This window comes from Clarias gariepinus, chromosome 13 (assembly GCF_024256425.1).
Source record: "Clarias gariepinus isolate MV-2021 ecotype Netherlands chromosome 13, CGAR_prim_01v2, whole genome shotgun sequence".
NCBI classification, from domain to species: Eukaryota; Metazoa; Chordata; class Actinopteri; order Siluriformes; family Clariidae; genus Clarias; species Clarias gariepinus.
The window spans coordinates 12,449,076-12,475,722 of NC_071112.1; the positions used below are offsets into that span (position 1 = coordinate 12,449,076).

General features: G+C 38.9%; 1 protein-coding gene across 2 annotated transcripts in view; it reads right to left on the reverse strand.

Annotated features, from left to right (window-relative positions):
* cdin1 (CDAN1 interacting nuclease 1) overlaps nucleotides 1-24,135 on the reverse strand; it is a 64,301-nt gene extending 40,166 nt beyond the window's left edge. For both annotated transcript variants that reach the window (XM_053509348.1, XM_053509347.1), the window contains exons 1-6: nucleotides 23,958-24,135; nucleotides 23,221-23,341; nucleotides 10,564-10,609; nucleotides 9,613-9,677; nucleotides 8,877-8,937; nucleotides 1,575-1,647 (exon numbers count right to left, since the gene is read on the reverse strand). In XM_053509348.1, the coding sequence (XP_053365323.1) occupies nucleotides 1,575-1,647; nucleotides 8,877-8,937; nucleotides 9,613-9,677; nucleotides 10,564-10,609; nucleotides 23,221-23,321 (346 nt within the window). In that variant the 5' untranslated portion in view covers nucleotides 23,322-23,341; nucleotides 23,958-24,135. The remainder of the gene's footprint in view (nucleotides 1-1,574; nucleotides 1,648-8,876; nucleotides 8,938-9,612; nucleotides 9,678-10,563; nucleotides 10,610-23,220; nucleotides 23,342-23,957) is intronic.
* Nucleotides 24,136-26,647: the final 2,512 nt, after the last annotated feature.

Below are 26,647 nucleotides of genomic sequence, written 5' to 3' on the forward strand. Positions count from 1 at the left end.
CACACAGGGAGATTCAGAGATCTGACCACACAGCCTATGTGTGCTGAATTTCACCGCCCAAGGCCAGTCAGGTCAGCAGTGAGAAGGGGCAGGACAGACTACAGATGTCAAAATAGAAGTCACCCTGACAACATTGCCTAAGCAGCACTATTACAACCCCATAACATGATCACCTAATGCACAGAAAGGGGAAAAACCAAGCTAAAAAAAAAAATAAAAATTCTGTGTAATAAGAGTCACACTGTGACTCAAGTTAAAAAAACATTAAGCCTAAAAACACGACTTTTTCCCATGTTGTGTAAATCACAACAGCTTTTTCCCCTTAAGCTATCTGGCCAAGGACCATCTGAATCCTCATCCTTACAGCATTTTCCCTCTCTGGAACAGTGCCCTAGCCTCCACGCTAAAGCAGGACTACTATTTTGACAAGCGGTGGACAACGGCGGGTCCAACGCAATCACAAGCCTGACAGTGACAAATGACTGTGCTGTGGCCGAGTTGAAAATAACACACATCCACTTTAATCTCTTTCTTGATTAAATCGAAGGCGTGTGGTTTTGACATCATGTGATTCTCTCATAAAGCACTGACTCCTGGTTTGGCGCTGGGATGAGACGTGTCTGCTGGAGTGATACGGGGTCGGGGAGTATGCATGTGAGCGTGCACATGTGCTGTATCTTAAAGATGGAAAGATTGGGAGATAGAGGGGGAGGGAGACAGAGAAAAGAAAGGAAAAAAGAGAGAAAACTCAAGAAAGAGTAAAGGGAAGAGAAAGTGTGAGAGGAGGAAACCACCACAAATGCATTCAAATGAATGCTCAAAGGAAAAAATAGGGTGTCAAATCCTACTGACATCAAGGTGCAAATAAAAAAGAGGAAACTGTGTGAATAACAAGAGCAGAAAGGCAGCAGAAAAAGGCAAGATAGGTAGGCGCATGTGCTTCTTCTCCTAAATTATGTCTTTCTAGGCTAAAAGTTTTTTCTTTGGTAGTACTTGAGATCCATAGTGCAAATCTCAAACACTAAGACAAAAGCTCATTTGGATTTCTTTAAAAAGAATTGGTACCATTTTGACTTAAGACTTGTTCTTTATTAGTACATACTTTAATACAGTTACTAGTGATCCATTAAATATAATTGTAGCATCTGTATGGAATAATGATAATAGTAATAATAATAATAGTTATAATAATGCCGATCGTTTTCAAGATTGTACTTATTACTCTTAAAGTAAGCTAGCATTTCCTTTTTATGTAACAAAGTAAACTCTCTCTTTTTTAAGAGCACCTATTATCCTTACTCCTTGCCCATCGGTGGTGGCTAAAAAGGTTTCCTTTATCTCTCATTTTCTTCTCAATTTCACTAGCTTGGGAGAAAAAGTAGACGAGGGAAGAAAAAAACAGGGGTTATAAATAACACTGATGAAATGGAGGAGCATTGATCTAAACAGCAGTTAAGTGGTGGGTGGTCTGCCGAGCACTTAATTGTCAGTCATGTGCCGCAGGTACGACCGCCGCTGACCTGAGTGTCTCACGATAAAAAATAGCAGACGCAAAATAAAGTACATTTACTCACATACTGAGCCCTGATGCTCCTCTAGGAATCGCTCCAGCAGCAGACGAGCCAGCAGAGAGGGAGACAGGTCCACCTGGGAGACAAAACAGTGGACTATTATATCCTAGAGCAATAGTTAAAGGTGCAGACATTCTTTAGTACCCATCATCGTAAGAACGCAAGTACATACAGTTTAGTGACTCAAGCCACACCAAGATCAGTCTAGTGTCATGATGCACACACACACAAAAGTTATTCAAGTTGCATTCCTGCCTCATGCTCTTTGTGCTTGGAAAAAGGCACAGGATCCACAGTGACCTATTCCAGGATAGAGGAGATGAATGAATGAAGCCATGCTGAAAGTTCACTCACTTATCTTTTATACCGCTTTAACCTGTACTCAGGGTTCTGGGGACCTGGAGCCTATCCTAGGAGGCTTAGGGCACGAGGCAGAGTTCACCCTGGACAGGGTGCCAATCCATCGCAGGGCACACACACATACAAACACACACTGACACACTACGGGCAATTTGGGAATGCCAATTAGCCTAATCTGCATATCTTTGGACTGTGGGAGGAAACCCACCAAGCATGAGGAGATCATGCAAACTCCATGCACACAGATACAACAATCGAGTCTGGCCGGAAATCGAACCCGGACCCTGGAAGTGCAAGGTGACAGTGCTAACTACTACACCACTACACCACTGTGCTGCCTGCTGAAAGTTTTAACTAAATGTTAACAAGTTTAAAATACAGATTTTACTAAACTGCATAGCAGAAAACTCCAACCAGATGGAGAACACTAAGATGAATAGGCCAGTCAATCAGTGTCAATATAGTGTAGACTTTTTCAAAATAAAAAGTCATATTTCTGCACGAGAGTATTAAGTTGTTTAACTGAATAGATATTACTCTTTTTTAAACTAGGTAATATAAAAGTTAATATAATGTTCCTTAATTGTACTCAATAATTTAAGATGCTGATGTCGACACTTTTGCAACACGTTGAAGGATTGCCTACTTGACTCAGTTCTCATTTTAGTGCATTATCTAATGATCATTATTATGATTCGATGTTTTTTAGACCAGCCAGCAATACTCCATACCACACCAATACCTAACGGACAGCAAGACAAAGCAGAGCATATAGCGTCCATAAGGTGAGTACTACAATAATCACACCAGTGCTTAGACAGAGACAGTGCAAGACTCGTATATGAGGCAGAGCAGACATGGCTAGGGCCGAAGCTGATGGCAGGGCCTGCAAACACTCACTAACTCAAAGCAGGGAGGAGACACCAGGAGCAGAGTGGTTCTTTGAAGGCAAAAACTTGAAAAGTATGAATGCTGGCTGGAAGATCAAGACTGGAGCTGACACGGAGCGCAGCACCTATGGCTCATTTAAAACCCATCTGCGAGGAGAGGCTGACACACCAATGGCAGCATATCCATGCTTATTTCACCTCATTCTCTCTATCTTTCTCCCTCCCGCTTGCTCTTTCTCTCTCGCCCCATCACATGCTGTATCCCTAGGTAGAATGCTGGATAATTAATGTGTTTCAATAAGTTGTTTCTTGAAGAAAACAATGTAGCTGCAAAATAATTAGTGCATGAAAACAGCTGGAGCAACCGTATAGCAAAAAAAAAAAAAAAAAAGGGTATGCATGTGAATTTGGCTAGAATAAGTAATATTGGTAGATAATACCCTTTCCTCTTTAGTTCATTAAACATCCTTGGTGTATTTTTTCACTCCTCTGCTGTGAAGCTTGGAAAGAACATAGCCAAAAAGCACTTCTGCTTGTTAGCATAATTGGGACCCCAACGGCGGATTCCTGCTCAGCATATAGCTCAATTGCTGAGTTTTATCTCCTCTGTGATCCTTCCTGGTGTTGCTTGAAGCAGTCCACATACACCACAAAAAGATTTACTGGCGGTGCTGTTTGTTAACATCTCCATAATTCTGCATAGTGAATGCAGCCTTGACAACAACCAAACGTGTCTATAATTATTACGGCAGTAAGGAGACCGTATTTATCTTCATTAGGGGCTTTTGCTTTTTCAGAGTATCCTCTTGTCTTCTTTAGCCTGCAGGTCTCTTCCTCATGCTAACCCACACAATTGTGGCTTCACTACCCCCATTATCTTCCACTTCTCCCTCTCTTTCTCTCGCACAGACACACATTTAAATATCACAGGATAAGGAGTTCATAGCCACCACAGTAACCCACATCAGGAGTGACACTTGAAAAATGGCAACATTACCCTTGGTGGGGCAGCCTGAATAAAGACTGCCTGATTAGTTCAGGCACTTGCATTCTCCTAATTTTCATATTAATCACAAGCCCATCTCACTCTAACGCCGGACTCCGGGACATGCCTGTGAAGTGTGAACAACATTTACAGATGCCTGAACCCTGAAACAGTCTCCATGTTCATCATTCACGGATTATCTGATGTCAGTTTCAGAAACTAGAGGACATGGTAACAGCAAGGATAAAAAAAACAAAACTTTTTTGACATAATTGAAAGAAATTTGACAAACTCCAACAAAACAGGAATTTTCTCTATTTCTGATCCAAATTGTCCCACATGTCTTTAAAGAAATTACAGTTTAAGAAAAAAAAAAAACACTTTACTCTGCGCATTTGTTCTTCAAATTGTATTATATCAACACTCAATGGAAAAGGGTATATGCCATAACATCTGGCAACACAGATGCATACCCACCACAACAAGCTAACAGTCTCCCCCCCACCCACTCAAGAACAGACTCCTAGGATTATATAATGCTCGAGAAATTGGCTATGTGCGGCTCTTTTCTTGGGTGACCTGAGCTTTAAATTTAGGGCTTTGTAAAGGTTATACGATTAGCAGTTATTTCACCTCAACCTTTTTAGGTAAAAGTGCACCCACTGACTTTTTGTGTGATCTGCAAGTTGTAATAACTCATTACACAGGCTATATGGAGCTGAACGGTGAACACTGACCACACACTTTTTCCAGCTGCCTTGGCTGAAGATGCGGCCCTGAATCTTCCATTCATTATATCTTCACATTTCTGAAAATACTTTAGTAATTAAGTAATTCAAACCCATGAGTTACAGGAGGAATTATTTTTCATTTAGCTAAAATAAAGACTGTGGGAAAATCTACCATGAACAACTTGCATGTCAATATATAATCAATGTACGATCTTCAGTCGTGTCCAAGGGTTTTTTTTTTTCGTAGTGAAATCCTGAGCGTTTTTTTTTCCTCACGTCAGTCTGTTTTTACTGATTTCTCGAGTTAGTTCACTTCTAGCTGGCTGAAGAGTGCACTGAAAAACTAGTGACAAACTGACTGTGTGATGAGGGTATTCAGCTTCTGGAGCCATGGCCTGGGTCATCATCAGAAAACTGTTGGACAATGGTGAAGAAGGCAGTAGCAGTCAAAAAGATGATCTTCAGGAAGGAATCAAGCAGGCATGGATTGAGCAAGTGACACCAGAGTACTGCAGATGTCTTTTTGACTCTGTGCCCAGCCAGATCAAGCAGGTTTTGAATAATAAAGCAATTTATATAAAAAATTAAAAGATTAAATATTGATTGCTGTATAGAAATTGCATTGCATAAAATACAGATTATTCATAGCATCCTGATTGTTAAACTTGAAACCATTAAAACCACGGAATGTCACTTTTGTCTCAAAACTTTTTGCCATCGCTTTGATTCATCTCAACACTTTTGGCCAATCAATTCATTTATATCAGCACTTTATCTCTTTCTAAAGAAAGGGATGCAGCAGCACTTTAGTCCTTTACAGCCTGTACAGCTCCCTTACCTCCACATTTGAACACTCTACTCAAACCAATCAAGTACTACAGCTTTAACTTCCATGCATCAAACTTTTTGTCTTCGATGGGTAACTACAGTAGGCGAGTCAAGTCTCGGCTATAACCTGACAAAACTGCATCATATTGCTGCCCTGCATTCTGGAGTCTAATGAATGTTAATTTTACATTTGATTTCTTATTAAAAATAACAAATGTTATTAAACAATAATGAGTGACAAAACAAGCAAGTTCTCTTTAGTTTTCAAAAGACAAACAGATAAAACAGCCCTTCCTGCCATAAACCTGTTTTTGCCTTGAAACTGTCATTCATTCATGAATTCATTCGCTTATCCTGTACAGGGCCATGTAGGCCAGGAGCCTATTCAGCACATGGCGGGATATACATTTTTCCCCAGGTGTCAATACAGGGTGTCAATCTATCGCAGGGCACACAAACACTGCATTGGGAAATGGCATTGAAAACGCCAATTAGTATAATCTGCATGTCTTTGGACTGTGGGGGAAAACTAGAGTACCAGGAGCAATCTTCAGTGCAGTAGCACAATAGCACGAACCAACCCCATCAAAAAATTAAATAAATAAAGCACCAGTATCATTAAACACATCACAGATATTTTAATATAAACATACTTAATGGGTTTCAGGCCAGAGATTTCCTTTACATCTTTCATATGAAGGAGTTAACTACTAATTACAAAGCACTGAGAACTGTAACAAAATATTTTTCTTTCCACTTTGTGGTTTAGACTAACTGGCATTTCCAAATTGACCATAGTGTGTGAATGTGTGTGTGTCCTGCGATGGATTGGCACCCTGTCCAGGGTGTACCCCGTCGCGTACCCTAAACCTCCTGGGATAGGCTCCAGGTCCCCGTGACCCTGAATACAGGATAAAGCGGTATAGAAGATGAGTGAGCGAGGGACTTTTTTTTTTGTTTTACTCATGTCAGTGTTTTAGCAAGCTACATAACCTAGGTACGTAGTAAAGTACCCACAAGTGGAATACATACAGTACTTAGCAATATTTTGCCCCTTAAATTTTCAAATACAACTTTCTGAAAAAAAAAGGTAAAAGTTTGTTTGGTCAGTTTAAGCTCTATTTCTATGCTCACTCTGATATCTATAGTCAGTGGGTCCTGCTTTCTCACTGAAGCTTCTGGATTATTATTTTTTTCAATAAAATTTTTATATCAGACTGACTTACGGCTGCCACATGAGCACATCTTGTAAGGATTATACATATATCGCAGACAATCAAACTTTATATGGAGATCACAAATTACAATTTTACACCTGAAACCTCATGAACTTAATTCTCATAATCTTTAATTGGGGAGTTATTGTCATATAAATTTTTACTTTGCTTTTAAATGCATCACACATGCTGGTCTATAATCTAAATTTAAGCCAATGTAAATATATAACCAAATTAATGACAGTTGTTTAAAGATATATGTATAAAACAAGTGCCATTGAAGTCATACTGGGACTTCTGATTGTTCGTAATAAGAAAACACAGTTCTACACAGGGTAAAAACTCCCTTTATTTGTCTAATGCACTTATTCACTGTCCCCTAGTGCTTGAATATCATCAAGATATAAAGTTCTCTCAGTACACCAGTGCCATGATGAAGACTGGCATCCCGGAAACCACACGGGCAAACTATGTGACAATCACCTGGACTGATGTCAGGACTGTAGGGAGGATGTGGCAATAACTTTTAACCGAGTTCCTGTAATGTGCAAGCGGTGCGGTGGGCAGCATGAGGTCATGCATTGTCAGAAACAATTTTTTCCCTTAAAGGAGAAGGGCATTAAGGAAGTTCCTGGGAGGCCAGTGTTTCAGCAGTGATGTGAAGCAGGCAGTCTAATCATAGCTCTGACATACAGAGAAAACTTCCATTCACTAGTGCACTAGTGAAACAATGGGATAATGCATCAGTGTAGCAGGGGATTATATAGAGAAATTAAAAGTAGTTTTTACTCTCATGATTGTGTTCTGTTATTCTCCAAAAGCACAACGTGATTCATATAATTACTTAAGATTTGGCTCCTGAAATATGAAATATTTGTTATTTAATGGCATGAAACAAATCACATTGTTAAGTAAATCTAAGATCTTTAAGAAATCCTCTTAAGATCTTTAAGAATCTTAAGTCTTTAAGAAATCCTTTTAAAATACATGCTTCCAAAATAATTATTTTCTGGATATAACAAAATGACTGAAATGAAAAAAAAGGAAAGTCAAACCCCAAAAATAAACTTATTAGATTTGCTGAGTTTTGGTTAAAAAATGTTTTCATCTTAAAAGTGCTAGATTACATAGCGTGTTCCTTTTGCTAATAGAATGCAGAATTTACTGAAAGCTTGGAAAATATTTAGAAATTGGGAAAAAGGCAGGGCGTCTAGGAGTTTTGTACAGTATCGTAACCTTGTAATTTCCATGATTTGTATTTTAAGGCTGGGTCTCCTTGTGCAAGTGGATGATCTTTATAAAAAAAACACGATTTTTTTTACTTTGTATTTAATATCTCTTCAGCAGGAACGGGTCATTTGAGGCAAGGCATGATCATTAAAGAGAGGATATTAACTCAGTTCATCTTGATTCTCACTGCTATTATCAGAGTAAACATCAAATTTGAGGTTTTATGGGATGCATTTTAAGAGGTTGTGGCGATGGAGAGGGTGGGAGAGTGGCCGCTGTTTAATGGGACACACCAGAGAGACTGCAGGGCCCTTTCACTAGCCATTAAACACTGAGAGTAACCCAGCGTTAATTGTTAATTTGCTGACTGGATGCAATGCACAGGAGACACGGGCTAGTCAAGGAGAGCGCGCGTTCATTCTTATTAATGTGAAATGTTGGAACTTGTTGGCCATGTGTGACCCTTTAACACTTGCAGTGTCAAACTATCTACACAAAACTCCTCCCCAGTCTAGGTTTAGGAGCATATGGCAAGTTTTCCAGTATTAAACTGTGGCAATATTGTTTAGTAGGCTTTTAGTAGGATTTTCAGTGAACAATAATGACTGGTTTGATATGTCAACCATAGATGATAATCTAAATAATACACACAGACCTTTATGTGTCAATCATTTATTGTTTCAGAAAGCAGCATTTATGAATGTCAATTATTATAATGACAGAAAAAAAGTATTTTTACATCTGTCTGAGGAGGATACGGCCTAATTGCATTAAATAATTGGTTAATAGGTAGGACCATTTGCCCAATTTTTATAAGTACTAACAGGCTGGGGAAAAATCTGAAACACCGATTCAGTCTTTGAAAAGATGGAGCATTCAGGGATAATTGTGTTTGTGCCAAAATCTGCTGCAGACCTGCCAGGGCACTTCAAAAGAAAAATAAATAGCTAGCTATAAAACTGAACGGGAAGAAAATACACAAAGAGAAGAAAAGAAAGAAAGGAGGAAAAAGAGAAATAAAGGGAGCCAGAAAGTGAAAGACTCAAGAGGGTTTAAGTCATTACCTCATTGGCTAACTCCAGCAGGACGGGGTCTGAAGGATGTTTGCTGGCTTCACTACGGTACCTTCATTACAACAACAAAATAACGATTGTGAAAAAACAGACGTGAGGATAGAGGACAACAAGAACAGGCCAGCCAAGACATGCTGATGTCCCGTAGGCTTTGGCCTCTACGGCATTTCTAACGCTTTGTGTGGTTAAAACGGAACAGCTCTGAAACCTCAGACTGTCCTCGCATCAGACAAGCATGATCATTAACAAAACGAGAGGGCTCTGCCTCCTCCCCGTCAGAAACCACAAAGCCTTCAGAAGATCCCACGCAGATAATGTGTGAGGTTTCTTGTTATGTAAGCAGGTTACAACTACAGCTTCTGGTTTGCGTTTCGCAAAAACAACATGCTTAATAGGCTACCAGAGGCTAATTACGATATGCAACAAAAATGCTTCCTTGCCTTGAGCCACTTTGCTTTTGTTGTCTCCTGATCTGATTTTTAAAAAGAAATTGCAAATAATAGGTCGCCATGTGCCTAATCAAGGCAAACGTCCAAGCATACATTTTTTTTTCTTCTTTTTTTTTCAGCGTGTCTGTGTGTGCACATTTGTAGGCTTAGCAGGTGCGAGTGGGGATCTGGAAGGCCTGGTGATTTGTTTAGAGGAGATTATATCTGTCAGTGAAGCCCACCCACTCACACGTACACACCCATCTAGTGATTAGTAGGTAGAGTGGACTGATTCTTACCTCTGGTAGTAGACTTCAATGACATCTGCAGCGTGATGTTTCACAAGACTTCTTTTCATTCTTTTCTGAAAGAAGGTGCATAATGAAACAGTTGCTTTTTTTTGTACCTATTACACATATTTTACACCATTCATAAGTCACAACGATTAAAAAAAAAAATAGAAAGTGTGATGCAAAAAAAAAGCTTTTTTCTTTTCATTTGTAATTTTCCTATGTGAGCAAGCAACGTTATTGAATCTCAGCAAGACGTGCTCAAAGGGGTTGGATGTGAGTAATGACAAAATCATTCTCCCTTGACTTAAACCTTCAATTAATTTCCACTGTGATGAAACCACAACAGATTAAAGCCCCCTCCCCTCTGCACCTTTTAAATGCCTTATTGTATATGATTCAGTTGCCATCTTAACCAGGGGAAAGAGTGAGCATGGTTTAAAAAACAACTTATTTAAAAACTACAAAAAAAAAAAAAAAAGCAATTCCAGGGGGACACGCTGCATGAGTGACACCTGTCACAGGAATGATGAATGACTCCATTTTGTGCCTCTGCAGCCTTCTGCCACTCCCGGCATCGGCCATTTATCATCATCGGCTGTCAGCCAGGGAAAGAGGCAGTGACAGTGCGAGTCAGCAAACATTTAGCACACGGAGCCGCACTACACGGGGAAATTATTATTGTCAGAATAATAATGGTTTAGCATAATTTATTACAGGTCCACCAAATAAGCAGGGGCTAGATGTTATTAGACAGATGGATGGGAAGGCTTGGCAGGATTCCACCGAGACTCAGGCAGGGCCTTCGTCATGCGAGTGGGGAGAGGAGAGGAGAGAAAGAGAGGGGGGGCATGCTCTGAACCAATCAGAGAGCTGGCAGTTCAATTACAAAGAAATAAGGGGACATTCATCATTCAATTAGGCACCTGTCAGGCCTCACAAAGGAAGAAAACTTCTAACCTGATACTCCAGGGAGAAGATGCTCAGAAGAGTGGACTGCGAGTGACTGGAACAAATAAAAGAAGGACAAAGTTAATTACCAGAGTGCATTGCACAGAGACAAAGGAAGAGGGGCGCTTCAAAGCCGCGGCCGGCTGCCCTGTAATCTAAAAGAACATGAAAACAAGTGTGGCAAAGTTGTTCCAGATGAACATCTCGGACAAAAGGTTCCTGCTGAGACGCGTCGTGAGGGGAGGGAGGTAAGGTTACAGAGACTGGGGATGGTGTGAAATGAGAGAAAATAAAAGCACTCCCACTCCTCATATCACTGTCCACTGCATCAGACAGATGCTACAGTCCCTCCTGTCTTCGACTAGCAAAGGGAGCCGAACACCTTAACAGACATAAAGAAACGTCACACATGCAGTACAGTACAGTATGTATTTAAACCGCATTCAATTCCATCATCGATATATTTACAAATCTGCATTGTATTACCCTTGTGTGATCTTTTATTTATGAATGGAGCGTCCGATTTTTAAAACCAAAAGATAGAGTGTTGCGAAAAATGTTGCCGCATTCTCTGCAATGGAGTATAGGACATTTTGGAACGTTCCCACTGAAACCGGGAGGCTTTGAAAATGGAAACTTTCACAGCAGGAAGCCCCAAGAAGTCACTCAATTCCATGGCTGGCCATGAGATAAATTCATTTCCAGCTACACTCAATTTCAAACACCTGGCCATGAAGTTCTGACCCACTGCTGGTGTTTTCTTCACCAGTCAAAAGCCAAAATCTTTCCAGCAATTTCCGCTAAAAAAAAAAAAAAAAAGAAGAAGAAAGTATGATGCTCCATGCACAGGTACTGTAGCAACTGTCTCATGTGGTTCTGTTTCCACATGCTATCTTTAATATTCATGTGCGGTTAAACTTAATAGACTTTACTTTGAGAGCGGGAACGTAAACAGAAACTAGAAAGGCAGTTTTTCTACCTGTCATAAAATATCAAGTCCATATTGGTCTCGGTAATCAATCTGGACACATACCAATAAAGCAACACAGAGCTTAGATTTAGATTTTTCTCATTATATTCATAATCAACTCAATACAAGTTGACTTTAGGGGAGAGAAAAAAACAAAAAACAAAACACAAATAAAATAATCCAGGACAGTCCCCTGTGCTGAACATCAACATTACAGCACAAATGGTTCATATGGATAGAAAGAAAAAAAAAAACATCTTTGTGAGCACATATCTCCAAGGTAAGAAGTCAGGCACAGAATTAATTTGCAATGATATGCACGGGTCAACGGGTCAGTGCAATTAAGTGGGCCATTAGATGGTCAACTGTCAACATGTGAATACTTATGGGAAAGAAGAAAAAAGTCTTCTACACTTCAACCTTGCACCTGAACATTTCAACAACATTACTGCTCAATTCTCAAGACGTGGCCGTCCCGTCTGCCGAGTCGCACATCTGTTAGGTTTTAAATGGATTACTCTCTATAATGATCATGATTACGCCCTAATTGCTAAATCTTTGCCCTGTTAAGTTTAAAGGGAGGTAAACTGCCCTAAATATCTGTGAAAACATATCTGTTTCAAATACTGAGTCAACCTGTGGCCAAATACTCTCTCTCTCAAAAAAAAAAAAGGGAGTTACAGAAATAACAGAAATGTTACATATAAACCACATCTAGCAGAATGTGGCCCTTCTAATGTTTCTTAAACAACATTTACTGTATAACATCCTTTCCTGACCAAAGCTACGGCAGCATGACTACTCACTTTATTAGGATATACAGTACAACGTCACAACATGCTGTGCCATACAGCTGAAATCTGACGCTGATTTAAGGAAGTCAGAAAGCTCTGTGTTGGTGAAGATTACACAGAAATTGATTTGAGACACTCAATCGGATTTCAGGAGTGTACTCCAAATGTGCACAGAACCAGATGATCAAACACATTTTATAAATACTTATTTTATGACTGTACCTTAGAGATGGCAATTGTCAGAGACGACCCAAAACGATATCGTCACAATACCTACAGTATTGCACTTGTAATTTGAATCGGCACCTACAATATACTTACAGTCTTTAAGTATTGCAATTTTAGACTAACTTCAAAAATAATTTGCTACTAACCACAAAGGAAAATGTGCTGCCTGCCAACTTGAGAATAGCATAACGAACACCACATATAGCATTATAAAAGGATGGCATCATTTTAACATCTCGAATGCAAACTGAATCATTTTTTCCTGCTCATCTCTAAGATACATTACATATGCTTGATAATGTGCATTATAAACAAACCATAATAATTATAGTAACAGTATTAGAATTTCTTACATCATAGTAGTTTTAGAACTGCTGTAGTATAGTATAATACGATCTTGAACGATTTTCTTGATTTTTAAACCTCCTTGAAAAAAGGAAAGAGAACATATTACTAAATAATAAACATAAAAAGATTTTATAAAAGTGATAATATTACTTAGTACAGGTGATGAAGCTGTCTCATAGCTGTTTGGGTCTCTAAGTCAATCTTGATGAGGCATTACTGTCTGCAAATTTGATTTTTGCACGTTCTCCCAACTAACAAAAGCATGCTGGTAGGTGGACCACCTGTGCAAAAAAGCCCCTGGGCATGAATGAGTGTATGAACATGTGTGTGGTGTCCCGTGATGGACTGGAATCACATCCAGGGTGTATTCCTGGCATAAACTTAAAATTGTTTACACGATAGGCTTCGAATCCACTGCAACCCTGCTGGAGACGAAGCCATTACTGAAGATAGACAAATGAATGCATGAATGAATGTATGAATGAATGAATGTTCATAAGACACAGTAGGTAATTAGGTATAGAATATGGTGTAACTCATGAATAAGCTTTAAAAGGCAGTGAAATTACTTTGCTTAAAGGTTTAATTAAATTTTAAAATGTTTAATTTACACAATTCAGTGATTTTGCCCTTAGAATGTTAAAGAAACTTACTCAACTACATTGTAATGCATAGAACTGAGCATAATATCAAATTGTAACAAAAAAAAATATTCACACAAATACTGTATACTCTCACATGGGAGAACACTAATAATAAATATTGATATACAGATATACGGAGATATAGAGTATACTATACTATGTACTCTATCTGAATGGTTTCCAACCCTGTAGTTAGACATCCTGGTAAGATACAAGAGGAAAAAAAAAAAAAAGCATAGCTTGTCAGAATCTCTTGCTACTACATAATATTACCACTGAATAAATACATTTGTTCTGTAGTTTACAGGCAGCTCCAGTAACACGGATTCCATGTGCTGTGGATCTCGGACCACACGCCAGTTGCTGAATGCATGTAAACCCGATACATCATAATTCACTGCATTCTACCCACTGTAGAACAGTATTTACAGCAGGAATGCAGGAAACTAGACCAAACAGACAGATGTAATTTATTACACAACTGACTGCTATGCTGTTCTTCCAATCGTTCATATTTATCTTTTTCTTTCCCCTGAGCTGTTGTTAAACAGAAAGGCAGAGAAAGCACACAGAAAGGATGAGTGACCAGAAGTCACCAGCAAGCTGTTTCAGTAATAAATAAATGAATGAATGAATAAATAAATAAATAAATAAATAAATAAATAAATATATATATCGGCAAATTCTTTTAATGAAACATACGGTTTATGAAAACAGTAATAATAATTGCACAAATGGTCGTGGATTCAGCAGTGTATTTACAGCATGTAGGTAAAAACTGGGAAAATACTTCACCGAAATAAGAATAAAGAGAGCTATTAGAAGGTCATAGAACAGCATTAAGCCTATCGCCTCTAGCCTATAATTTCAAACAGGGAAAAACAGAAGGTCTGCAATCAGATCAGTGCCTTGGAAATCATTCAGAACGTAATTACCCTTCTCTCCAACCTACGACATTCCATTAATATGCATGGGGCTGAATATAGCATTGAGGCCAATTTGATTAAAATATCCCACTCTGACTGTTCCACGGTGTCTACTTAACGCTACCGTCACCCGAACAAGTTAAACTGCGCTGCCTTGATCATACCTATATACACAGATTGCATGCTGGGTAATTGGGTATTTTGTGTATCATTAAATTTCCATCTTTTTTATATATGTTGAACTATGAACAACACTTGAATACATGGTTTTAAACTATTTTTTAATGTTCATTCTAATTCTTAATCATTTAAAAAGGACCTTCGTCCTTTTTTCCCTTTTTTTTCAACACAAATGATTAATAATAAAAAATGGCAGCGATTAACCTAATGAATACCACCTGGCTAATGATATCCATCTCATATGTTTCAACAATAATTAGCGATTGCTACATCTATTTGTGGCAGGGCAGAAACTGCAACGAAGCATAGCAAATTTTATTCCTAATGATTTAAGGATGGGCTACAAACAAAGGCAAAGACTGGAAGATTTGGTATGGTTGATGAATTAATGCAATGCTGACATTTCTAAGACTGAGTGGAAAAAAAAAACACACACACACACTTTTCTCCTGATAACATTTCCAGTCAGTAAATAATGTAAAAACTAGATAAATATGATCTCAAGTTGGACTGTTTCTCAAAGCCTATTTTATTTATTTTGCCTTAAATCAATATTTTTGCACCACTGCATCTACTTTTGCTTTATGCTCCACATATGTAAATTGCCCTAATTATACATGCTGATAAGAGCAGGGGAACATCTGTTTCAGCCCAAACAGCACCATATGAAGATAAAATGCACAACAGTGATAGATTTGACACACCAAAACACGTATGTTCTGGCTAGTTACATTAATTATGCTTCAAAAATACAGAATGTTTAGTAAAACTCAGTGTTCTTAATGTACCAAAAATGCAAGAGAAACATCATAGCTTTTGCGGAAGATTAAGTAATACATCTACTTGAGCTATTTATAAAAAATGGCCTGTACAATCGTTTGTTCACATATATATTCAAGAAAAATGTATATCCTTAGTGTATGTAAGTAGATGAGCTGGCTACCCAAGACAAAGCTCAGATATGACTGATACTTTAAAATAATGCAGCGTCTAAATTTGATATACTCAAGTATTCCAGACTCTGGGGGTGGTTGGGGGAGCATAAACTTATAGCAAATACTTCCAAGTGTACAAGTCTCTGAGTTTTCCTGTTAAAGCCCCCAGCTATTCAACAGCTGCAATATCCACAAAACTATTCTTGCTTTAATTATGATTAGCTACGGAAGTAAGTATATACAGTGGTTATGATTGAAAAAAAAGCCATAGTTCTAACAGTGGGACCATTTAACTACATAAAATCTTACGTAAAGTGAAAAATGAGGCCTTCATTTCCGATCAAGCAAAGAAAGAAGCACATTAAGCTGACCAACTGTCTACTCCCTCAAGGACGGCAACATCACTTTTCCCCATTCTGTGCAATTTGGTTCAATCCTCTCCTGCAACTGATCCTAGCGTGCAAACTGATCCTCAGTAGCTGCGCAACTGTACTACACTCACAGCACATTCCCAGAGCATTGTGTAAGGCGGTGAGACGTGCCACATTTCACCAAAAGCTACATTTGTCATTGCAAGGCATGGCATGGTGCTGATAATTAAAAAAATAAATAAATAAATAAAAATAATAGTTAATATATATATAGGTGGCTTTATTAGTGCTTTCAACAGTTGATTTTACAGTCTACTGTAAAGAATAACGTGTCATACGGAAATGTGTCTTCTCTTCTAGCCAGAGCAAATCAAGCACGCTTCAGGAGCACTGCTGTAAACTAAGTGAAAGGTCTTTCTCATGTCCACTGTCTCTTTCTCTCTTGCCCTTGGCTTTCTTCCTCACGCCTAACCACATAAACAATCCCAGTTGTGTGATGAGGCTGTGTGCATCCCTGACAGCACAACGCTCCACTGGCCAGGCCAAAACCACAAGCCTAAGCTGCCAGTTCCACTTTTTGTTTGCACCGTGAGACAGAGACGTGTGGTCTTCCACAAGAGTGAAATGCCTGGCCAGGAGCTCTGGGAGCCAGACAGCCTGCTAGCTAATGCAAGGACTACGTTTTTACTGCACTGACCAAGCAACAAGCATTCTAGCATTCTCAAATAGCAGCACTGACATTAAACACCAACCAACTTTAAACAGAAGGCAGTAACTCTGGGCGTCAACAATTAAACAATTTGTTTGCCGAATGTTTAAAAAGCCAGAATGATGGGGGAAAAAGATCTCATGAATTTTTAGTAACCCTGAGAATACCGAGATTGGTTAACTTATAATTCAGTCCTATTGGATTAACAGGCATGTAATAGAGAGATAAACACCAGAACTGCAATAAATAATCAATGAGTAGCCCCTTTGCTTCAAACCCCAGCTCGAGCATTGCCATCGAAAACAAAGTGTCTGCAGCCAAGAAAATCAGCATATCAATGGCACATGCCACAACAACGCTGGCCTCGGGTTTACTCCAAAGAGCACACTAGATAAACCCCAAATAACAGAGAAATTAACAAATGCTTGACATTTGCTCAACATCCATTATTCTGACACTTCTTCAGAATTTCAAAAGCCTGAGTGCATGCTTAATCAACATTCATATTCCCCAAGCGGGCCGCTGGCACCATATTGCAGCCCGCCTCGGCGCTGATGAAAACGGCACATTAGGGCCCGTTTTGAAAACGTTCAGGGACTCTGAACGGATGTGTATGGACGTGTGGGTTGTCTGTGGTTGCACGTGGAAAGGGGGAGAGCATGCACGCTTTCTCTCTTTCAAAGCGCATCCAAGATGGGAGCATCTGCACAATCTATTCTTTCCCCACTCCAGCAGGCCGGCTCTCCAAACTCGACAGACATATGCAAAGTGAGCCGAACGGCATTCGAAAAAGGGGAGTGATCATTACACCCAAATTCATTCATAGCAGTGTGCAGAGGGCTAACGGAGGCGTCTCACTCCTGGGACAAAGACCAGAGGGGAATGACAGTGGTCCCACATGATCCCAGTCAGCCAGGCGAGCTCTGTGAGAGCATTTCCAATTCTAATATGAAGCACAGAGAGACAAGAGAGAGAGGGTAAGAGAATGGCCTGTGCCTGATGTCACATCCCACCACTGGGCCATCACGCCATCATCACCCCTCCCTTTCCAGTCTCATTGTAGTTGCAGGACAGGCCGGCCAAGCAGGAGGTGTGCTGGATTTGCATGGCTCTCCATTGTGAGCAGGGGGGAAAAGTGACAGCACCGTGTCCAATTCTTTTCCCTTCAGAACGACTCGAGCCCGGCAGGAGAGGCCAGGCTGACAGATGACTCCCAACATCTGTGTTACGTGAGTGATACAGATGAGGGACTTTGCATCCCCCCGCACCATCTACAGCCAAAAGCATAGTCAGGACTCAGGCACCCGGTGCAAATCATCTTTAAATGACCAAAAAAATTGGACTATTCAAATAGATTTGTTTAGCACACTTTGTATTTAGATTAATACCTATTTTACTATGCGCAAAAATACACGTGAAGTCTCGAAAGTTCAATAATACTTTTAACCAAGACCATAAATCCTGCAACTCCTAAATTCAGTGTCATGTGAATAATATTTATAGAAGTTAACACATTTTTCCAAAAACTGTCACATAGTTATATCAGATCATAATTCTGAATATGAGTTACCAGAGCAAAGGTCTAGAAAAATTTACTATTTTATAAGCAGAACGGTCTGTTATTTGGTGTTGGTCCCTAAATTAATCTCTTAGTAGATTTGCCAAAATGTTAACTCTGTAGTTTCTAAACAATACAGAGAAAAAGATTTCAAAGAATTTACTTAAAAGGAAAATGTACTTGATACACATGTTTACAGCACATGCAGCTCTGCAGCTTTGGGTGCTGTAATGACATGATATTCGCAGCATGCATGTGGCACAGGTATAATGCGCAAGACTGATTTTAAGCGGATGGGCTATTCTTTCATTTAGTCCATGTGGCCGTGTGTTCGGCATGGCTAGTGGGTTGAGCGGTGTGACAAGACTGGAGGATTGGAGGGATTCTCTGCTATGATTCTGTGAGCATGGCGTTCCCAGCAGGGACAGGCTGCGCGAGGAGCAATGAAGGACAGAACTCGCTGTTCCCTAAACTGGCAAAAAAAAAAAAAAAACAGGCTGCCTGTCTTGACTCCAGCACTGACTAAGGCCCTGGGCTTTGAGGCACAGCGGAGGGGGGAAATCACAGCCTCTCACTGCCGTGCCTCAGCGCATGCTAAGAGATGATGGATGGCCTAGTCGATATGTTATGTCTTAAGAGCCTGATTTCCTGCCAGTCCAATCACTAACCCTCCAGAGCCTGGCTCAGCTGATTGGACAAGCAGAATAATTTTGCAGGCTGTGAAAAACACTACTGCCGCGCCTGTCTGTCACGTTCTTAGATAATGTTCGTGTTTTTAAAATTGCAAGGTCTCGCTGTGATTTTTATTATTATTATTATTTATTTATTATTTTTTTTACAATCTGAAAATATGAACATAAACACAAAAATGAATCAAAGCCTCCTAACACAAGCATTTATTGGCATGCAAGATCATCCAAAGTGCAGTCAAAATAAAAGGAAAAAAACAGCAAATATGAGCCAGATTTTAGTTTTAGTACGACTGCCTAAAAACAAAACACACACAGATTTATTGGGGGAAAAATACATGAAAATTAGGTCATACATCAGACCAGACTGTAAGGACAATGGGATATAAAAAAAAGTGGCTGGGGGATCGGCCCAGCACATATCATATTCTATAAAACGCTGACGCCAATAACAAAGGCATGTTCACTGTAGGCTGTGTATCCCTTGGGGACCCAGTGCCTTATTCTAGCAGTGATTACAGCACTATGAAACTAGGAAGCTCCCAATTCATGCGAGTCTCTAAGTGACCTCTAAAGGAACGGGGCTGCCTCGGAGGCCTTGGGGGATTACATGTGTTACATTCAATAAAGAGCAGTCCCTCATTGTCAAGGAGACACACAAACAAAGCCATTAACCCCGGCTTATTCAATACATCCAAAACAGAGTATATGGCTCAGCAAAAATACAAAATATTAACAAGAATATGTAGTGGCTTTTTAAATGAGACTGGACTAACATGCAGCAGGGCACACACACACAAAAATACCTTGAGAATTATAACTGACAAAAAAAAAACAATTAGACTAGTAACAGTGTATCCAACAAAGCAGACAAAACATCATCATCATCACCACCACCATGGTTACAGTGGATTCAGGGTCTTCTGCACTTATTTGATGTTCTAAAACAACAAGTAAATTAATGAACTGAATTTTTCTCAACAGAATTTGTATTTACCAAAATACCTGGCAAGCAATGCAAGTACCCCCCCCCCAAAAAAAAAAAAAAAAAAAAAAAAAACGCCAGTATTCAATTACGACGGGAGTATTTACCCTACTCCTAATCAGACTGCACTTCTAACAACTGTTAATTTTTTTCAATTCAACCCTGTACAACCAAGAGCTCGAGTTGCCTGCTGCTGATTTTAAGCAATTACACAAACCTAATCAATGTACTGACTGTGTGAGACACTAAAACCGTGAAGAAAACCTGGAGTTGATTCGGAATGTTTTTCAGCACGGCACATATTTCTTCACGCTGTGTGCCGGCACCTGTGTTACTAACTCGAAGTCAGGAAATATTTTATCTCAGTGTTAACATGACCCCTTGAGTCATTCAGTGTCTCTTATTGCTCATATTCTGCTCAATATGGCTACAAGCATGCACACGCGCATGGTCCGTCACGTTGCTTAGTTTTCAATTTAGTTGTAAGGTTTAAACTTCACTGAATGGCTTTTAATGCATTTTCATGGATTTACGTTAGTGCGAAAGATTAACATTACTGTTGTGTAAATGCAGAGAAAATACTAGTATGGATAACTGATAAATTCTTTAAACATGAGAACAAGATTACATGTAGATAAACAATACAAGCCAGAAGTTTCATTTAAAAATTTGCTTAATTAATTGTAAATAGCAATTACAATACAACTTTTAGATTCAGTCTTATTATGCATACAAAGTTTATTAAACTAGTTACTGATTAAACAGTGATACCAGATGATATGCATTCAGTTGGTGAGTCAATAAAACATTAGTGGTAAAGCGCAGACAATCTGCAACTTGCTGTCTGTTTTTCTGAACCGTAGTAGTCTAGACAAGAATTTAAGAGCGCATGTTCCCCGTTACCCGAAATCAGGAAGTGAATGGCAGCTAAACTCTCACTGGAGTGCGCAGCACATTCATCAAAATGACATAGTGCAACAACTCCAGCGATTATCCTAAACGCTCTGGTTTTGGATTTGAAGTGAAAGCTCTTACCTTCTTGCCACTTTTAAATATACTTAGCTGGAAAATAAGCATCACCAACCACTAAATTATAGTCAATTAAACCTTAAATCCTTCAACCATCCGTGCTTATTTTTAAGGACTTAAATGGAGAATCAGTGAGTAAGGAGTGTGTGGGAGGTTTAGATGCGACCTGGCCCAAAAAGCATGTCACGTTTTATTCGGCTTACACCACAACACTAATTATCTATTGACAATAGTTAATAAATAACTTTTCTAAATTTTAATGTATAATACATCCACAGAACAAGTTGGTGTTCCTCAAAATGTAGTATGACAGAAAAGTGTACATTTTTGTCAAACATTTATTTATACATTCATTCATTGTCAATAATTTCTTTATTCTGGTGAGGGCTGTGGAGGATCTGAAAGGCAGGAATACAGCCAGGATAGGACACTGGTTCATTGCAGGCCATCATGCACACACATATTCACACATTCATTGACGTTAAGGGGCAATTTAGAGTCACTAATCCACCCTCTGGCATGTTTTAGAAGGTGAGAGGAAACCCACAGGGACATGAAGAAAACATGTCCAGAAACAGAACACAGACATGAGGTCTGGATCTTTACTCAAAGATGCACATCATATTAACTCTTTAAAGCAGTACTTGGTTTAATCCACTGGGGAAAATATTAAATTTATTTCCTAGATTTATTTACTTCTCTTCCAATCTAACAAAAAAAAAATACATAAAAGTAGCATCTATTGATACACAAATGTTAAAGAAAAACTGGGATGCTTTCCACATGAGATACGTTTTAGCAAACAGTATACATGATTTAAAGTGAGGAACTGACATACGTTCATCACATAAGATCGATCTTCCATCGTCCATCTTGGCCATTGGAAGATGTTTGCGTCTCAGAGGCTTATCTGTGTGTAAAGTCCACTGCATCAAAAGAGCACACAAAACAACCAAGACACTGTACAGATACACCGAATGGTGTATGAGCTAATGGACATGGTTGTCATCAACTGAAAGAATGTTTTACCTTCACCAAACAGCTGGTCAGTGTCATCTTGGTACGGAATAACTTTTTTCCAATGCTACAGGAAGTCTAGGTATATTGCAGACACAGCCCATCAAGAACATTTACAATGAGCTATCTCCGGTTTAAACGAACCTACAAATTCGCTCTTAGAGTGGCACCGGCAACCTTATAAAATGGTTAGCGTATAATGATTTAAAAGACAACTTTAGAATCAGATAATGTCAAAGACAATCTTACTGCACTATTAATCCCAATCACTAAAAATCTGATAGAACTCTGAGACTCAAACAGTATTTATATTCTCTCCTGAACGACTAAAAAGATTTATATATAATGATTTTGCACATTTTCACTATCTTGTTTAACACTTTTACCATAAAGTTGCATTAAAAAAGATACATGGGTTAAAGTTGAGATAGAGTTAGACTTCACATGACTATAGACTTTGTTATGGCTATATTCGCATTGCCCTTGCTTGTTTGGATTCATATGTTACTCATGAGATTAGGCTGATTTGTGCAGGGGAATGCTCAACATAACTGCACTGGTGGTGATTTATCAGGATCATGAAAAATATATAACAGTAAAAATAAATTACAGAAATCGCCAATGGCCTTGTAGGGCAGCAGGAAACACCATGGGTAGCGTTGACGCTATGCAGCTCCAGGGTCTCCAGGTCAGTCCTAAGCTCTGGTTTCTGTCTGTGGGGAGTTTTACATGTTCTTTATATATCTATGAAAGTTTCCTCTGGGTTTTCTGGTTTCCTCATAGTTTCTAAAATCATATCTGTACATGGATTCCATACATCCATCTAGGAACCTCTGGGACTAGGGACTGATTGTATTTATTCCAATATTATGACCGCAGTAGGACCTACGGTCAACATTCACATGCTACAGGCAATTTGGGAATGCCAATTAGCCTAGAGTAGCTAAAAAAAACCCACTAGGCACAGGGAGAAACATGCAAACTCTATGCACATAGACCCCAAGCGGGAATCCAAGCCGCACCCTGGAGGTGCAAGGCAACAGTGCTAATCACTAAGCCACCGTGCCATCCTGTACATGAACTGGTCATGCTAAATTTCCCTTAAGTATAAATCGGTGTGTGAAGAATGCCCTGCAATGATAAGGCATCACTGCCTTACTCCTGGTGTCCTTGGGATAGGTTCTGAATCCACCCTGAACCTGACCAGGATAAATCAGTTACTGAAAATGATCATCGTGTCACCATAAGTGATTGAAGCGGCACAAGGGCACTCATGTACCTACTTGGGGAATCGATCCTTCAGCATCTTCATGTACTCCCTTGTAGGACGAAGCTGTTCAGCGAACTTTGCGATTTCTCTGTATTCTGCTCTCGAGAGCTTCATTTTACTTATCTATCACGCTTCTGAGAAAGGAGAGGGGAGAGGGGGGGAGAGAATGTTCATGACTTGTGTTAGATTGCAAGTATAATATTACAGCAATAAGCAGCACATATATTGATAATGCTGTCCCTGGGGTGTATTTATATAGTGCTGTATTACTGTAGGAGCCCAAGTCATCTACTTAGACTGAGAACAGTAAGTGCATGCGTGCATTGTGACTGAGTGAACAATTTATCTTAAGATGATGCTGAATATAGTACACTTTATACAACATGCATACAACATCTTTCAGATTTACTGCAGTGTGAGAGAAGCACGCACTGCTTGCACGTGCAATGTATGACTTTTATATTAGACAATTATATTTTATATAGAAACCATATAAAATATAAACAAACACAAATTGTGAGTTAGTCCCATCAGTATGCGCAACATTTTATTTGGTGAGCATATACACAGCAAAGACTAGCACTCAAGCAAAGAGCAGAACAGCGGAATGCCAAATACATCACTACTCTCTCTGCAGGTGCACTTGCGTAGGGAGCAAAAGCGGTCAGTTAGACACTAACTAGCACACTAAACATGGAACAGAATCTCATTCGAGACACAACCCCAAACCGCTAACTCACTTTTCCTTACCGGTAAGCACACAGAGAGCAGAGAACACTCCTTTAAACCTCGACAGACCTTTAACTAGAGCACGACGAAAATATATATCAGTTGTTTCTCATTATCCGTTATCAAAAATACTATTTAAAGTACATTAATATTCGCTGCTGAAGGATATTGAGATACTTCCTGGATAGCTCCCGCGAAAGAGTTGAAAGGCGGGCGTCACAAACGAATCTCGTTTCTGATTGGCTACACGCGCGGAGCTTGAGTAAAGACGACGCTGATTGGTCAGAAAATAAGCTCCGTAATCAAGCTCTCTAAAAAGCGCGGAGGGCTGAGAATCCTCCCTCGAGATGTACAGTAATAGCAGGTTGTTTGCAAATTTGTTTACTTTTTAAATTTAAAATATATAAACAAATAAATAGATTAATTAATATATACATAAGGTAATGTAGTTTATATACCTCACGTTAATAAAAAAATAGTAATAATTTGGCTTTTTTGTGAAATAGGATATTATCAGAATATATAGAAATGATAAGGAATTTGAACCTTGGACAGAATTAAGAAGCATGGATTAATATTGGACTTTGAAATATAATGTCATTTCCGATGATTTTATAATCCTCTTATTTAAAAAAAAATTACCATAATGAAATGTTATGCACTGTGCAATATTTACCTGCCTGTAGGCATCATGTCAGATTTTAGGCTCAATAAGTGAAATCAATGATAATGTGTGAAAGTGCTTTGGAGAGCTAATGTGAATTGATGATGTGATTTTAATATGTCTAGCATATCTGTGTTTTCTGAATAAGTGTTGAATCACTTTTTTTCTCTCTCTTTATTTCCCAGTGTTGTGCATTAAATGTTGAATTATTTACAATATCGTAAAATGATGAAACTGTGACACTTGTACTGTAATTAAGAACGTGTACCTTGCTTGCATTTTGTTGTCATGCATCCTTTTGTTCTATTAATATTTTTGTTAGCAACTGTGTTATTTTATTTACAATATCGTTACCTTGTAAATTATAATAATATTTTATTTTCACTTCCAGAGGACCAGTTTAAACTCGAATTACAGCATGAATGTTAAAGGTAAGTAAATGAGTGCAATATTTCTCAGTGTACTCCTGTTCTTTTGCATTAGTTATATTGACTGTATATTAAGCAAATGTATTTTTATAAAATTATAATAATTATTTCTAAATAGATTAACTTTTTTTGCCTAGGTAAATGTATTGTGAAGAAATAAAAACCTTCCTCAATCCTGGTAGTGCAAGAAAAACCTTTGCTTTACTGTTTCTTTCTTAATTACTGTCTTAATTATTAGAGCACTTATGACATTGGTGCTATAATTTGGTTTAATCGAAATGCAGCATTTGTATATAAATCTTAAGCTAAAAATCTTCTATGTGTTTTTAATAAAGCATTCAACAAGAGCACGAGGTGCTTTAGGCATGCCATTCCTGAACCTAGACACCTCATGCCGTGTGTGTGTGTGTGTGTGTGTGTGTGTGTGCGTGCACGGGGGTGACGGTCAGGATTGTCTGCTTTCGGTCTGAACATAGCAGATAAATATCTAGGATGTTAAGGCAGCATTAGTGTTGGTGGATATAAAAGGCTGAGGTCAGGGAGGACTGCGTCTGTTTCCTCTTTCAGGTATCAGAGAATCAGAGGTCGGGGAAGCGGTCTGTGTAATAGGCATAAAAGGATCAGTGTGGTAGGGTGGTTTGAAAGAAGAAAAAAAAAAGATAAAATCAAAGCGTTGTAATAGCTCTAAAAGCAGGGATCAGAGGTGCTTGGTTTTGGTGCAAGCTGGCCGGAGAGGCTGTGATGTGTGTAAGGCTGCTAGAAGGAAAAGGAGGAGGAAAAAGAGAGAGAGAGAAAGAAAGAAAGAAGAGAGAGAGGCAACATGTAAACAGGCTAGTGGTACACACAGTGCCGTTAACCAGCTGTGAAGCCTGCGCACAGTGGGAGATGAATTTGCAAAGGATGTTTCCCTGTGATATCCAAGAGACGCTCCACTGATCTCTGCTCCTCGGCTCTCGGCACACTATTGTAGTGCTAAGCACTGCGCTTCTAATGCCACCCCTATACCTTAACGTCTGGGATGCAATTATATTCCCTCCTGTGTAAGAGGTGCAAGGCTTCTGCTTTGTGCTGTTTCTTTGTGTGTGTGTGTGTGTGTGTGTGTGTGTGTTTAGCTTGCTGTTCATCAGGTTATTTACACAAATACTAATTCAGATATATTTAGAAATATTAATGCATGTAGTCTTTTTGCTGTGTTTTTAATAATGAGGCATATTTTAGAACTCTCACAGCAATTTATATAAAAAATTCTATTAAATCTATTGGCTAGTTTAATATTACATAATGTTCTGTTTATTCTCTCACACCTTGTCAATTTTAAAATTCACACTCTAACATCTCATAAGCTCTAACTTAAATGTTAGGAAATAATCAGAGTATTGGAAATAAAATTCATTAACACACAACCACTACATGAAATTTCATAGCAATAATTCACTCCATAAAGTGCAAGACATGGGTTTGGCACAGCATTTTAAAGCATGTTTTTTTTTTTTTTATGTTTTTTATTATTCATTTATTTTATTAGCATTTAATGAAGCTAATTAGATGCCAAGTAATTAAACGTAATTGTGCTCACAATGGCCTCCTCCCTTGTTGTAAATTGCCTCCAAAAAACATGT